This window comes from Pygocentrus nattereri, chromosome 9, assembly GCF_015220715.1.
Source record: "Pygocentrus nattereri isolate fPygNat1 chromosome 9, fPygNat1.pri, whole genome shotgun sequence".
Lineage (NCBI taxonomy): Eukaryota > Metazoa > Chordata > Actinopteri > Characiformes > Serrasalmidae > Pygocentrus > Pygocentrus nattereri.
This window is the reverse complement of record NC_051219.1, coordinates 5,374,366-5,390,124: the sequence shown is the minus strand read 5'-3', so window position 1 is coordinate 5,390,124 and position 15,759 is coordinate 5,374,366. Positions and strand designations below refer to the sequence as shown.

General features: G+C 42.0%; 1 protein-coding gene across 1 annotated transcript; it reads left to right on the top strand.

Annotated features, from left to right (window-relative positions):
• Window positions 1–747: 747 nt before the first annotated feature.
• On the top strand, window positions 748–10,709 carry LOC108440008 (cytochrome P450 2B4-like). Its single transcript, XM_037541471.1, has 9 exons — window positions 748–972; window positions 2,105–2,264; window positions 2,427–2,579; window positions 4,155–4,315; window positions 4,589–4,762; window positions 5,081–5,222; window positions 5,302–5,489; window positions 9,601–9,742; window positions 9,871–10,709. The coding sequence occupies exons 1-9, from the start codon at window positions 778–780 to the stop codon at window positions 10,059–10,061; spliced, it is 1,506 nt and encodes a 501-aa protein (XP_037397368.1). The 5' UTR covers window positions 748–777; the 3' UTR covers window positions 10,062–10,709.
• Window positions 10,710–15,759: the final 5,050 nt, after the last annotated feature.

The window sequence follows — 15,759 nt, the reverse complement described above, 5'->3', positions numbered from 1 at the left end:
TGAATATTTAATTCACTAGAATAAACATAAATAATGTACAGAGTCACTCAAAGCAAAATGATTGTGGTCTAATGTTCACATAATGTAATGTACATGTGGATTAGGACACTCAGCTTTAAGCTCCAGGGTAGAAAATCAGCCTCTACCTAAACAAGGAAGCCACACCCACACTGTATACTGCAACGATGGTGAATTCCTGGAATATGACTTGAGGTTGCATCATTCAAGCTGCCATATTTTTCCCACTTTTTGCAATAACTGTACGTTTGTAAGATTGACACAATGAGATCTAAGAAATGTAAGATTTGATTAGATTAAATCTGTAAATTAAATGTAAGATTTGAGTGTAAACTGTATGGACACTATCTGAGCTCTTGGCTATAAAAGTGTGAGTAACTTACTGTCCTCTAGGGAAGCTTTTATGACCTCTGAACAGATTTGTATTTTTCTTTGTTTTACAGTTGGTCTGTACAAACACCCAGTATGATGAAAGAGGCCACCAATTGCTCATAACATAGGTCTCTCTCTCTCTCTCCCTCTCCCTCTCCCTCTCTCTCTCTCTCCCTCTCTCTCTCTCCCTCTCCCTCTCCCTCTCTCTCTCTCTCCCTCTCTCTCTCTCTCTCCCTCTCCCTCTCCCTCTCTCTCTCTCCCTCTCTCTCTCTCTCTCTCTCTCTCCCTCTCTCTCTCTCTCTCCCTCCCCTCCCCTCCCCTCCCCTCCCCTCCCGGCTTTGCTGTATAAAGCTGTGAGCGCCTGTTCTCTCCTGCATTCCTCTCAGAATGGAGTCTGTGCTGAGATATTTGGACTGGACATCAGTGGGCTTGGCCCTGCTGGTTGGTCTGCTCACTCTCCTTCTGCTGGAGATCTTCAGGTTGAGCTCCTCCAGGAGCCGCAACCCCCCCGGACCCAAACCGCTGCCCTTTGTTGGTAACCTGCTTCAGCTCATGAAGGATCCAATGGCTCTCGTCCGATCGGTCAGTTTCATTTGTTTGACAGTATGTACACGTGCTGGAGTAGCTATTAACCCCTAAACTGCTCATTATTCAGACGTCACTACTTACACCTGTTATAACAACAGTATGTTTTGTGATAATGGAAATGGATTAAAAAAGAAAACAATTGGAGAAAGAAAATGGTTTATTATTATATTTGTACATGAGACAAAAAATTATATTGAAGTGGGAAGAGTAAACTCAAACTTTAAATATTTTCTCTGAATATTGATTTAATGCCACAAAAGGTAAATTTTGTAAAAAATAAGTCACATGTCCAATTAATTAGTATGACATAAGATGTGAGACTACCTAGAAAACTATAGCGGCGTCTGTCACACGTGCTGGACTTTGTTATCTAATCATGCTTCAACATGTTGGAAAGTTTGCATTGTCACGTGTATCACTGGAATGCAGCCAGGTAAACACACCATGGCTCATGTAACCACTTCTTTTTGTCTGCTGGTGCAGAAACAGCTGAAAACACAGCTGTTTTATGTTGGTTTTTCTAATGTGCTCTTTGCTGTTAAAGATCATCCAACAAAAAACAGGGTAATGCATTATTTGTATAGTCACTTTAGATGATTTGTACATACTACATTAATTTTTGAGTTACTAAATATCAACTAAATATCTCCTAAATTGACCATCATTTTCTTGAACTCTAAATCTGCTCTAATCCTGATCTTAATCTCAATCTCAACCCTCACCCTGGTCCAAGGCCTAACCTTGGACCAAACCCTAACCCTATCCCCACCACTGTTCAGAATCAACTGAGTTTCTACAGATAGTTTGGTATCATTTTGAACATCTGTAGATGATCTATAGGGGACAATAGTGGACTATCTAAATAAAGTGAGACCATGATCTGATCTGGTGAGCTGAACTCACAGTACTGTGCAGAATTCTCAGGCCATATCTTGCTCAAATGTGTTGAGCTGAGTCAGGTGTGTGAGCATGGACCTGTGGCGTGACATTACTTGTTCACTTGTGTGCTAAAATATTCAGCCTATAGTGGATATTTCAAGATTTATATTGTAAGATAGTCTCAGCCACAGCTACACTTTTACGTTCTAACGTTGCAGGTACAGTGAATATTTTGCTTCCCTTCCAGATGCAGAAATATGGCGAGATGTCCAGCATATATATAGGCAGGAAGCCATTGATCGTGCTGAATAACATGCAGATTGTGAAGGAAGCTTTCGTTCAGAATGGGGCCGTGTTTTCTGGGAGGCCGGTCATTCCAATAATACACTGGATCACCAATGGGTATGGTCAGTAACACACAATTTTTTTGCTGTACCTTTACTGTCATTCCATGAACAGGCAGACATGCATTTCTTATAGACAGTTAACTATCCCTTCTCCACTACCATGCTTTCTCACCATCTGTCTTTCTTTATCTCTCTCTCTCTACCTCTACCTGCCTCTCTCAGGTATTTTAGCAGTCACTTACGGTCATGCTTGGAAACAGCAGCGCCGCTTTGCCCTGCACACACTGCGCAACTTTGGCCTGGGGAAGAAAACTATAGAGGAGCGTGTGGCTGAAGAGGCGCAGTACCTCCTCAAGGAGATGCTCAAGCAGGAAGGTAGCTGATGGGTAGCTATACCTGCCTTCTGAGTCGATCAGTGCAGGCCAACAGATGGCAGGCTGCTGTACTCCAACTATCCTTCCTTGGTCAACCGTAGCATATATACAGTACACTATATGGCAAGGAGTATGAGGACACCTCCTAATTTTACAGTCTTCAAGTGTTTCAGCCACACCCATTGTAACCAGGTGTACAAAGTCAAGCACATTGTTTCTTTAGACAAACTTCGACAGTGCAACGTGTCTGAAGAGCTCGGTGACTTTATATGTCTTTGTCACAAGTCAGTTTGTGCAAATCCTCCCCTGCAAGATCTGTCCCAGTCAACTGGAAGTGCAATTATTTTGAAGTGAATGCCTCTCAGAGCAACAACAGCATAGCCATGAAGCAGTAGACCATGCAAAATTATGGAGGGGGGCTGCAGAGTGCTCAAGAGCATAATGCACAAAACTCAAAGTTTTTTTATATAGCGCTTTTTACCACACATGTTGTGCCAAAGCAGCTTTACAGAAAAATCTGGGTCAAAGCCTCCATGAGCAAGTCAGTGGCATCTGTGGCAAAGCAAAGACTCCCTAAGAGCAAGAGGAAGAATTCTTGAGAGGAACCAAGACTCAAAAGGGGAACCCATCCTCTTCCGGGTGACAACGGAAACAGTATCAGTATAAAGTTTGAGTTTATGCAGCAGCAGCAGGAGGGTCAGTTCATGCAGGTGAAGTTTGCACAGTATTGTACAGTGTGAGGCTCAGTGGTGGTCAAAATATTCCAGAAGACTGAAATGGACCAGAAGGCTGGCAAGCAGTGGGTACCTGATCAAGGCAGAAGTAGCAACAGCATAAGACCACACAGGATGGGAAGCTGTTCACAGAAACAAACAGAGTCCCTCCACATCAAACCCATCAAACCTTCAGGATCTTTACTTTGCGCACAGGGACACAGTCATGCTGGAACAGGAAAGGATCTTTTCCAAACTGTTGCCACAAAATCACAGAATTGCTTAAATTGTAAAATTTGGATACTGCAGCTCAATCTATCATCTGCCTCAAGCTGCCTCTGGAAGCAAGATCAGGAGGAGCTTTGTAAGATGGGTTTTCATGGCTGAGCAATTGCACACAAGCCTAAGAACAATATGTGCAATGCCAAGCGTCGGCTGGAGTGGTGTACATATACTGTAAAGTTGCAAATTATATAATTTCAAATTAGTGGCAATAGTTTAGGAAAGACCCTTTCCTGTTCCAGCATGACTGTGTCCATGGTTTTGGTATGGAGGAACTCCAGTAGCCTGAGCGCTGACTTGGACCCTGCTGAACACCTGAATTGGCCTTCTTGTCCAACATCAGTGCTTGACCTCATGAATACTTTTTTGATTGAATGGGCTTAAACTCCCACAGAGACACTCCAAAATATGTTACTGTTGCAATGGAGGGGGAAACTCCATATTAATTCCCAAGGTTTGGGAATTTTTTAATGTCCAACAAGCTCAAATAGGTGTGATAGTCAGGTGCGCACATACTTTTGTACATGTATCTTTCATTGTACTCTTTCTGATCACATCCATTCTCTTTACATTTTTTGAAGGGAAGGCTTTTTACCCCATCCACCCCTTTATGAACGCAGTCTCCAACATCATCTGCTCCGTTGTCTTTGGAGACCGATTTGAGTACGACAACAAGCGCTTTGCTAAGCTGCTGGAATTTCTGAATGAAAACGTTCGGCTTGCCGGATCACCTGTTGGACAGGTAATGACCAGCATGATCATGATGATCACTGCTGATGAAAGTCAAAACAATACAATGTCCAGATGAATTTCATGCTAGAAGGTATTTACAGGCCCAGGTTCTACTCCACACCCAGAATAAAAATATCATAAACATTTACAATGGAATTCAATCCCAGATAAGTATTCCATCCAGGTAGCTATAAAATAAATCAACTAGGAGTGAACTGGATTTAAATTCTGGGAATGAGTTAAAAGTATAAACCGCAAAAAAACAGTCTTTTTGTCCCTGCAGATCTTCAACCTGGTCCCCTTCATAAAGCACTTTCCAGGGCCGCACCAGAAGGTCTGGCAAAATGCCAACTCCTTGGTAGTGTTCATTCGTGAGGCTGTGGATGAACACAGGAAGACTCTGGACCCAGAAAACCTCAGAGACTTCATTGATGCCTACCTGGTGGAGATGACCAAGGTAAACAGTGAGCTAGGATACCACACACACTTTACACCAGAGGTCCCCAGGTCTTCTCTTGGGGATTTATTTTCTAGTAGAGTTTAGTTCCAACCTGAATTTCAAAGGCTTACCTGGCACTGGTGCATCTGATCCATCCAGTCAACTACTTAATTTGCTGGAGCAGGTGTGGCAGATCGTAGTTGGAATTAAACTCCACAGGAAAGTATTGCGCACATCTCATTTCCTTTTGTTTACTCTAATTCAACACTGGATGTGTAAAACTCTGTAAAACACATTGATAGAGCATTAAAAATATTACATCTTTGTTCCGAGTAGCAAGAATCAAAGGAGGACTCTACATTCCACGAGGACAACATGATCATGTCCACTTCTGACCTCTTCTTTGCTGGGACAGAAACTACATCCACCACTCTCAGATGGGGCCTGATTTACATGATGGAGCACCCCGACATACAAGGTAGAGAAACAGACCTGATTTTATTTAATTTATTTCATTTTGTTTATTTATTCCTTCTTTTATGTGTCTGGTTTATCAGAGCGCTGTCACAATGAGATCATTCAGGTGTTAGGATTTGACCGCTCTCCCTGCATGGATGACCGCGCACAGCTCCCATACACTTACGCCACTGTCAGTGAGATCCAGCGCTGCGCTAACATTGTTCCGCTTGGCGTGGTTCACCAAACCACACAGCCCACAGAGCTACAGGGATACCACCTGCCTGCGGTAAGGTGGGCTATGGAAAGAATGGATCAAAGTTTGGATGAACAGCAATATAAATGGATGAAATTCTGAATGAATGAATGAAAGCATGGAGGGATGAAAATATGAATGCATGGGATGGAAGTTTGAATGGATTGAAGTATCGCTGGATGGAAGTATTAATACAATGATGAATTGATGAAAGACTATAGAGATGAAAAAGCAGAATAGATGGAATTTTGGGAAGAAGAAAAGTCTGAAAGGATGGTAATAGGACCAGAAAGGGTGGAAGATGAAGGCTGAATGAAAGACAAAATTGACAGAAGTATGGACGGAGGAGTAGATGAATATCTAAATGGGTGAAAGACTGGATGGATGGATGAATGCCAGCCACCATTAATGGAAGGTCAAACAGATATGAATATGAACTTACTGGAGTATGGAGGGATGAAAGGCTGAATGGGTGGAGAGTTGAAAGAATGGAAGGTAGAATGTTTAGAGGTATAAACAGATATGGAACCACAGATAACCTCTTCCATTCAGTGATATTCCCTCCACCAGGTTTTACTACAGTTACTGGTGCTGATTAAAGAAATTTATTTTTACTTCAAACATTAACCCTCTATTGCTCAATGTTGCCTCAGGGCAACAAAGTCATTTTCCTCACTTTACAATGACATTATACCTAATTAAAGACAACAATAGGGTTAACAATCAAACAACCTTTATTTTGACTTGAAAGTACATTAAGGGCAACCCTCAATTTCAATGTAGCCGAGCATTTACAAAAACAGGGACTGACATGACAAAGAAAATAATAACTACATTTAATCATTTTAAATTAAGAGAAAATTTAAAATAACAGTGAATAAAAGATAAAAGTAGATAAAAATAGAACTTGAGATTTAAATGATAAGAAATTAAGATCAAAAGTAGATTAGAAATTAGTAAGGTAATAATACAATATCACAAATTAAAAAAAAGTAATGATACAAAACTATTAAAAATAAAATAAGAGGAAGTAAATACGTAAGTAAAAAAGAGATAAAGAACTAAGGATACCTAACACAAAAATAAAAGTTATGAATAAATATGATTAAGTAAAACAGGTACAGGCTGTCTGAAGGACAATAAATTGAGGAGTTTGAGTAAGTCAATAAAAACCATGTACTTGGTAATACTCTCTCTTAGTGGGTACATTTAAACCTCTTTTTTTAGTGTTCAGTATTAATTTTTTTGTTTTGAGAATTTGCAGTAATATATTTGTTGCCTAGAAGCAACATTGTTTTACAGTGGAATGGATTTAGCCAGTTACAAGCCAGGTCTCACCACTTCAAGCAGCACACGTCTATATAAGTTCTTTCCATTTTTGTGCAATGATGCCTCAAAGCAGCACACTCCAAAAACACCCCTGTGCACCTTTTTTTAAATTTTTGAATTGAATAATCTGGTCCAAGAAAAATCTGGTCCCCGTACAGGCCACCACCCTTCCTGGATTGGGGCCTTGTCATGGCGGAAGGGCTTGTGTGGTCTAGGGATCTTCAGAACTAAGTCGTCAGGAGCAATATGCTCCTGGTAGGGTCTCCCAAGGTGAACAGGTCTGGAGTGAAGACCCAGACTAACACGATCCAAACTACTCCATGCATATCGTGCACAAAAAATCATGTACCCTGCCCAGGAAAGGGTCACCGGGGCCTTCCCCTGGAGCCAGGCCTGGGGGTAGTGTTTCACAGGGAGTGCCTGGTGGCTGAGCAGCCCACGTAATCCGGCCGGGCTCAGCCCGAAAAGGCAACGTGGGGAGGCCATGTGGGCTCACCACCCACAAGGTCCAGCATGGGGGAGCGGTGCAGTGCCATATTGGCAGTGGGAGATTGCGGGGAGGCCCTTGGTGGCCTAGGCCCCTACAGCAGAAACTGGCTCTTGGTACATGGAATGTAACCTCACTGGGGGGGAAGGAGCCGGAACTTGTGCAGGAGGTTTAGAGGTACCAACTAGATATAGTTGGGTTCACCTCCACCCACAGGGTTGGCTCTGGAACAAAACTGCTGGATAGGAGTTGGTCTTTCTCCTACTCAGGGGTTGCACAGGGTGAGAGGTGCCGGGTGGGTGTGGGGATACTCATGGGTCACCGGCTGGTGATCATGCAGTTGGAGTTTGTCCTGGACGAGAGGGTCGCCTCAATGCGAATTAAAAATGCAGAGAGGAAAACTTTGACGTTTGTCTGTGCTTAAGCACCAAATTCGTATTCGGCCTTCTTGGAGCGAGTGGGCAGGGTTCTGGAAAGGAGTTTGTTGAGGCCATGGAAAAAGACTCAAAGAGGTTCTGGACAACTGTCTGGTGACTCAGGAGTGGTCAGGGTGGCTGCGCCCAAGCTGTATTCGGCAAGGGTGGAGAAACTCTGACTTCAAATGAGGATATTGTCGAGGAACTTCTTAATCTGGGAGACGTGCCTCCCTCACAGTAGTCAGGGCCAGAGGCTCCTGGGGTGTCAAGTTCCATTTCCCTGGTGGAGGTCACTGAGGTAGTTGGTAAGCTCTTCAGTGGCAAGGCACCAGGGGTGGATGAGATTCATCCAGAGATGCTTAAGGCTCTGGATATTGTGGGGCTGTTGTGGCTAACACGCCTCTGCAATATTGCATGGACCTCGGGAACAGTACCCTTGGACTGGCAGACTGGGGTGGTGGTCCCTATTTTTAAAAAGGGGGACCGGAGTGTGTGTGCCAACTATCGGGGTATCACACTGCTCAGCCTCCCTGGGAAAGTCTATGCAAAGGTGCTGGAAAGGAGACTCCGACTGATAGTTGAACCTTAGATTGGGGAGGAACAATGTGCACTTTGTCCTGACCGTGGAACAATGGACGAGCTTTTCACCCACTTACAGATTGTTGAGGGGGCATGGGTGTTTGCCAACCCAGTCTACATGTGTTTTGTGGATTTGGAGAAGGCTTATGACCGTGTTCCTTGAGATATCTTGTGGAAGGTCCTCTGGGAGTATGGGGTGCCGGGGCTACTACTCCGGGCCATCCAAATCTCTGTACTCCCGGAGTGAGAGCTGTGTCCGTATACTCGGCATTAAGTCAGACTCTTTCAGTGTTAGCGTTGGACTCCGCCAGGGTTGTTCCCTGTCTCCACTCTTGTTCATGATATTTATGGACAGAGTGTCAGGGCGTAGCCGGGGTCAGGAGGGCATTATGTTTGGAGGCCGGAGGGTGGCGTCTCTGTTATTTGCAGATGATATTGTTCTTTTGGCGGAATCACATGGATGCCTCCAGCGCTTGCTGGAGCGGTTTGCAGCTGAGTGTGAAGCGATTGGAATGCGGATCAGCACCTACAAGTCTGAGTCCATGGTCTTGGCCTGGAAAAGGATGGCATGCCCACTCCAGGTAAGGAGAAAGGACCTGCCCCAGGTGGAGGAGTTTAAATATCTTGGGGTCTTGTTCACGAGTGATGGGAAGAGGGATCGTGAGATCGGCAGCAGTAATGCGGTCACTGTACTGGACTGTAGAGGCGAAGAGGGAGTTGAGCCAAAAGGCGAAGCTCTCTGTTTACCGGTCGGTCTACATTCCGACCCTCACCTATGGTCATGAGCTGTTGGTAATGACCGAAAGAACGAGATTGTGAAACAAGTGGCGGAAATGAGCTTTCTTCATCAGGTGGCGGGCTACACGCTATGTGATAGAGTGAGGAGCTTGGTCATCCGGAAGGAGCTCAGAGTAGAGCCGCTACTCCTCCGCATTGAGAGGAGCCAGCTGAGGTGGTTCGGGCATCTGATCCAGATGCCTCCTGGACACCTCCCAGTGGGGGTGTTCCAGGCACAGCCTACTGGGACAAGACCCCGGGGTCGTCCTAGGACCCACTGGAGGGATTATATCTCCAAGTTGGCCTGGGAGTGGCTTGGGGTCCCCGGGAATGAGCTGGAGGAAGTTGCGGAGGACAGGGTCATCTGGGATTCTCTGCTCTCCCAACTGCTACCGTGACCCTATCTGGACTAGCAGTAAACGATGATGATGATGCATTGCTCTTATAATGCATGAAATAGAGGCTTAAAGGCCTCCTACTGGTCACAGGATTATCTTGATTATAACTAACAGCATCATTTATGTGTGTTGTTATTTGTTTCTTTTTCCTATGGCAGGGAACAGAGATCCTTTCAAACTTCACGGCCATCATGACTGACCAAGAGCACTGGAAGCACCCGAACACGTTCAACCCAGAGAACTTTCTGGATGAGAAAGGACAGTTCTGCAAAAACGACTGCTTTCTGCCGTTCTCTCTGGGTGAGTCTGCAGCGTCTACAGCAAAGCCAGTAGATTACAGTGAAAACATAAAAGACACATATGGGACACATGTATGTCCAAATGTCCAGACAAGCTGCAAAAAGTGTGTGATTACATGTGTGCTGCAGGTCCGAGGGTGTGTCTGGGTGAGTCTCTAGCAAAGACCGAGCTCTTCATCTTCTTCACCTCTCTGATCCAGCGGCTGAAGTTCTCGTGGCCTCCTGGAGCTCCGCCTCCAAACATGGACGGAGTCATGGGAGCGGTCCGCTCTCCGTTTCCGTTCAGTACAGTCTGCCACAGCAGAGAGACCACAAACTGAATCAGACCACCATGTGCAGCCTTTACACCACCAATGGACAGTATAAACCCTGGAGAACTTCAGATGTGACTCATAAAAATCTCACTTTCTCCCAGAACCAACTGCATATATTTTTACACTAAGGCTATGTTTACACAGCAGGTAACAGCGACCGAGATCCGATCTTTTTCTCCATATGTGACACAGGTGTGTGTCTGTGTTTCAGTGTGAACAGCAAGAAACGCAGTGAATCTGACATTTTCAATTCTGATTTAGATACTTTCATATGTGGTACTGAACCGCGACCCGTATCCGATCTGCGGCAATGCGACTCAGTCTGGACAGCCAGATCGGAATTCATGCGACTTTTACATCAGTTCATCTTGACATTCATCATAATTTTGCGCTGCTGAGACTCATAAACATTCAGGCTGATGTTTCTGCGCCAAAAAATTAGAACAGACTCATCACAACCATTTTGTGTTCAAAGAGGTTTTGAACGAAACGGCCAAATCAGAACGAATCAGAGGGCAGGAACCAAAGAAGTGGCCGTGGCCGAATACTGGGCCCGGCGACCTCGAAAACATTCTGGGTGATGAGCCCAACTGTCAACCATCTGAACTTCATAATTGCTCCTATGATGCTGGCAAAGATGAAACTGAACCACCGGGAGCAACAGGCGTTCGCTGGCGGTCATGATTGTTGACCTCTGGACAAGCCACATGACGCATTGTTCTTTTGTTCATGTGGGTCAGTTTAGCTGATCTGTTCAGACTGATGTCTCATACAGATCACTTTTAAAACATAATGTGAACAAAGAATAAAAAAAACGGATTTGGTGAGAAAATCAGATTTGGGCCAATTTTACCTGCTTGGTAAACGTAGCTAAAGATATTTCCCAAAAGTCGTATGTGGGGTGCTGTACAGTGTGTGCATTCTTCAGAGTTGGTTTATAGCCATGGCCAAAACTCTGTTTTGGTAGTGACATGATTTTTTTATTTCTAAATCTTTCAACTTCTGTTTAAAAATTAGAAACATCTTCTAAAAAACAACATTGAAATTTTATTTTTATTTCACACGCGTTAGGAGGACAGGAGGAGAGGACAGACCTCCCAATAGAAAAAACACTATAATGATTATTTTTATACACATTTAGTTTATTATCGATGAATATTAAAACATATCTTTGAAACAATGTCTGGGGTTTCTTTGTCTTGCTTTTTTCTTTTCTAAACTGTTTATAACAAATGACAGCTGTGGAAATTGCACGACCCAATATAAAAAACTATTGAGCCTGTTAATGGTACAATTAGAGCCTGGCTGCTCAGTGTTTTCTTTATACCAGCTATGAAACAAATCATTATAGTCAGAATCATAGCCTACCTCCCTAGTGCGGTAGAAGATGAAGAATGAAGCCAGTGTTTTAGGTTAATATACAGTTTTCACACCTTAAATGGAACTAATTAGATATTTAACTCTTTAATATAGTGTATTCTTTTCATTTGCATATTACCACTGAATTTCAGATGCTTTGTGTAAATACCAACATATATAATAAAAATGACTGGCACAGCAACATACACAACACTATTACTCTACAAAGGTAGCTACCAGGGCAGTGCAGGTGAAGAGTGAGGCAAATACCCAGACACATTACCAGTCATATTAGTGTATAAAGGTGAAGCAGCTGCAGGGCATGCCTTGTTTATGCGTGTGTGTGTGTGTGTGTGTGTAGTAAGGTGGTGAAGCAGGCCGCTACTGCAGCGTGAAAGAATGGCTTAACCAGTGTCATCTATACTATGTGGCTAAAGTATGTGGACACCCATACATCACACCTATATGAGCTTATTTGACATCCCATTCCAAAACCATGGGCAATAAAAACAGAGTTGGTCCCCCTTGTGGCAATAATAGCTTCTGTACTACTGGGAAGCTTTCCACAAGATCTTGGACTGTGGCTGTAGGAATTTGTGCCCATTCAGTCAGAGTATATGTGAGGTCAGATACTGATGTTGGACAAGAAGACCCGGCTCAGAATTGACATTCCAGGTCTTCTGAAAGACCGCTGGAGCTCCTCCACACAAAACTCGGCAAACTATGTCTTTATGGAGCTTGCATTGTGTGTAGGGGCTCAGTCATGCTGGAACAGGAAGGGGTCTTCACTACTCACACAAAGTTGGAAGTATGTAGTTGTCTTTAGTGTGCTGGAGCATTAACATCAACCGTCACTGGAACTAAGGGGCCCAAATCCTGAAAAACAGGCCAGCTCATTATTCCTCCTCCACCAAACTTTACTGTTGGCACTATGCATTCCAGTAGGTAGTGCTTTGAACCCCTTCACTCAGCAGTTGAATCTGATAATTGTGAGCATTTTGAAAGAGACTTCAAAAAAAGAACATAGTCAGAACTTGGTGCGTGATGTGTTTTCTGAGGATGTGAGCGATTTATGTACTACGGTCATCTTATAACATTGATTTTGCATTTAAAACCGATACATCAAGTTGGACCATCTTTTTAAGGCTGTGCACATGATTTTAACATATAAAGACATGACATGGTGTGAAATGAAAGTAAAAAATCTTACATATTGCAGCTCTAAAAAAAAAACTACTTCCAAATTAAAAATTACATCCACATTCCTTTAAGATTACATGTAATTTCTTTTCATTTTAGATTTTTATTAGTTGCAAAACAATAGATTTCATATCATGATCTAATATAAAAGAGATCATATTACATCAGGTTAATAAACAGTGATTTGTTTGAATACAAATACTTTTTTACCTTTTTTTCACTTTTTAAGTGCTGGTGTTTTTTTTTTTTTTATTTTTTTATCTGTTCTAAAGTCAGCTTATAACCAGCTTATAACCCATGGCAGTAAAATACTTTGAAATGCTTAATATTCCAAAAGCATAACATTCAGTTTACTTGGTTTTACGTTGCAAACTGCACTGAAAATCAAGGTGGTCTGAGTGATGAATACAACAGAAACAGAAAATTCTGTCATCTGTAAGCTACCTTGTACCTACATTTTTGTCATTTTAAATATTTTTACATAATTTGAAATTGACAGCTGCCCTGTAAATTGTGTCAAAAAAGATTATAGATTAAAAATAATACAGTACTTGTGCAGGCTGTTTCCTGTGCCTTCACTGGACTCCAGGTTGGATGAATTAGAGGTTAATGAGCTAATGAGTAACTGGTCCAGAAACTTGTGTTGGTGACAGTCAACCACTAGATGGGGGTCTTCATCTTTATCTGTAATAAAGGACAGGGTTCATCACTGTTATGAAACTACTAGTATCTTTCTTTTAGAATTGTAGAACTTTTCTTCAACATTCCGTATGTAATTAAAGCAGGATTTCTTTCAGTTCGATGTTTTCTTCTTTCCTCAAAAACTAGCACCTTTTTCTAGATTTAATCTGATCACTGACCGTTTGTGCTCAAAAGTGACAATATTCACTCCACAAATACAAAGTGTGCAGGGAAACAAATTGAATAGCTTGTATTTTTGTCAGATTTCCAGAAATATTTGTCAATTCGTCATACTGAATTGTTATCCATACCAAATACTGCAATAACTGAATTCTAAAGGCCTGTAAAATTGCTTACAGCAAGGATTTTCTACAACAGGAATAATAAAAGAATGTCTTTTCAAATCATATGATACTAAAACAAAGAAATATAATAAAAGATCATTTATTACATTGAAGAATTTCCAACACACTTAATAAACAAACTGTACATGTTGAAATAAGTTTACAGAGTGAAAATACAGAAGATAAAGATGAAGACTTTATTTAAACTGAGAAACAGAGTAATTTCTGAAAGTTTGGGGACCCTAAACAACATTCTACCTGGTTCCCCACCTCTACCCCAATCATATTCTTTTGTATGCAAGTAATACTTAATTGTAAGCTCAATGCCAAAAAGTTGGGATGGTATGTGAAATGCTACTTAAAGTTGAAACCAGTGATTAGTGCATTTAATTTAACCTGTATTGTTTTGACATTTAAAAAAAAATTGATTAAATATTGTTTTTTTTGCATACATACATATTCTGCATATTGTGCCTGTAACATTGTTACAAAAAAGTTGTCCATCACTGTGTTACACCACTTTTGCTTAATCAACACTTCAAAATCATTTGGGCCACTTTTCAATCTAGAATTGTTGACATTCTTATATTATACAACCATCTGGGCCTTCAATTTTGTGTTTTGTCCTTCATTATATGCCTCTTATTTTCAAATAGGAGCAGACTAGCAGGCTAGTCTAGCACCAGCACTCTCATATTATGCAGCCACACTGTTCCAACTCATGCAAAACGTTTAATTTATGTTGAAATAAGCACAGACATCCCTGAAAAAGATGTTATCTAAAAAGCAGCAAATGCTGCCCTAATATATGTTTAGTGTCTGTGTTAATGGTGGTGCTGCTGAACTTTACACTGGTAACGCTCTGGATGATCTTTTTCTTCTTTGGCCCAGGGAACTCGTCATCCGTTAATTTCATAAACAATCTAAAAAGGCTGATTCTTCAGACCACACATTTTCAATGTGCATCAGTCCATTTCAGATGAGCTTGAACCCAGAGAAGTTGGCAGCATTTCTGACCTGGTTACTTCATACTGTTTTTATTGGATTTACAAACCTCTTAATTGCATTTCATCTGCTGTCCCAACTTCTTTGGAATTGTTTTTTGATTTTGATCAGTAAAATACGAAAATCCCTGGTTTCTTTTTCTGCAAACAGTTTTGTATAATTTTGAAGAAGTACATACCTGGGACCTCTTAGCGGTTTGCAAGCCAATACTTTTGATGTACAGTCACGCCCATCATATTAGATTATTGCACAGGGATTGCATGTTGTGGGTTTACATTACATCTCCCAGGTTCAAATTCCTTTAATTTCGCCTTTATCAAAACAGAGGAACCAATGTGAAAAGCCACTCCCCCCACACAAACAATGTCATAACAAAAGTGAAAGGTCAGACTTTTACAAGAGGTTGCAACATTAACATTAGCACCAAGTATTCAGACATTTTTGGGGACCCTAAGCAACATTCCACTTGGTCCTTCACCTGCAGCCCAGGCATATTCTTTTATAGATAATATAGTAATATTTCATTTCGAAACCCAAGCTGGGATGGTATGAAATGTGCATGAAAAAGAAATCGGTGATTTGTAAATTCTGTTTGACCTGAAAACTGCACAGAAACATACAACAGGTATTTTACTCTTTGGCATGTGCTCTATGTGAACACGCCCCCTATGTTGAAACAGTGGTGAAACATCAGACCAGAGGTTGCATGATTCATTCAGTCATGTCTGCTTTTCTGTGTTTTTGTAGTGCTATCGGTAATTACTTGTAAGGGTCACATGGACACAGAACACCTCACTCCTCAGAGTTGCAGTGATTTAATGTAAGATTGCATGTAATGTTTATAAATAAAGTCTGCCAGTTACGTGCCAGGGAAATGACAGACAGTTTTATCAAACAGAATGTATACCCTGTTCTCACGGTTTCAACAATAACAGCAGTTTAGGACATTTCCTGGGGACAGGAGCAGAGCACTGTGGTCGTTTTATGACAGTAAAGTATTTAGGACAGGATTCAAATCTCCCACTCTATTCCCACTGAATGGCTCTCTGAATGGGGGTGGGAAGACTTAGAGTTAAAAGCCCTAGGTCCAACCTGGTTTTTCAGACTAGCGTTGG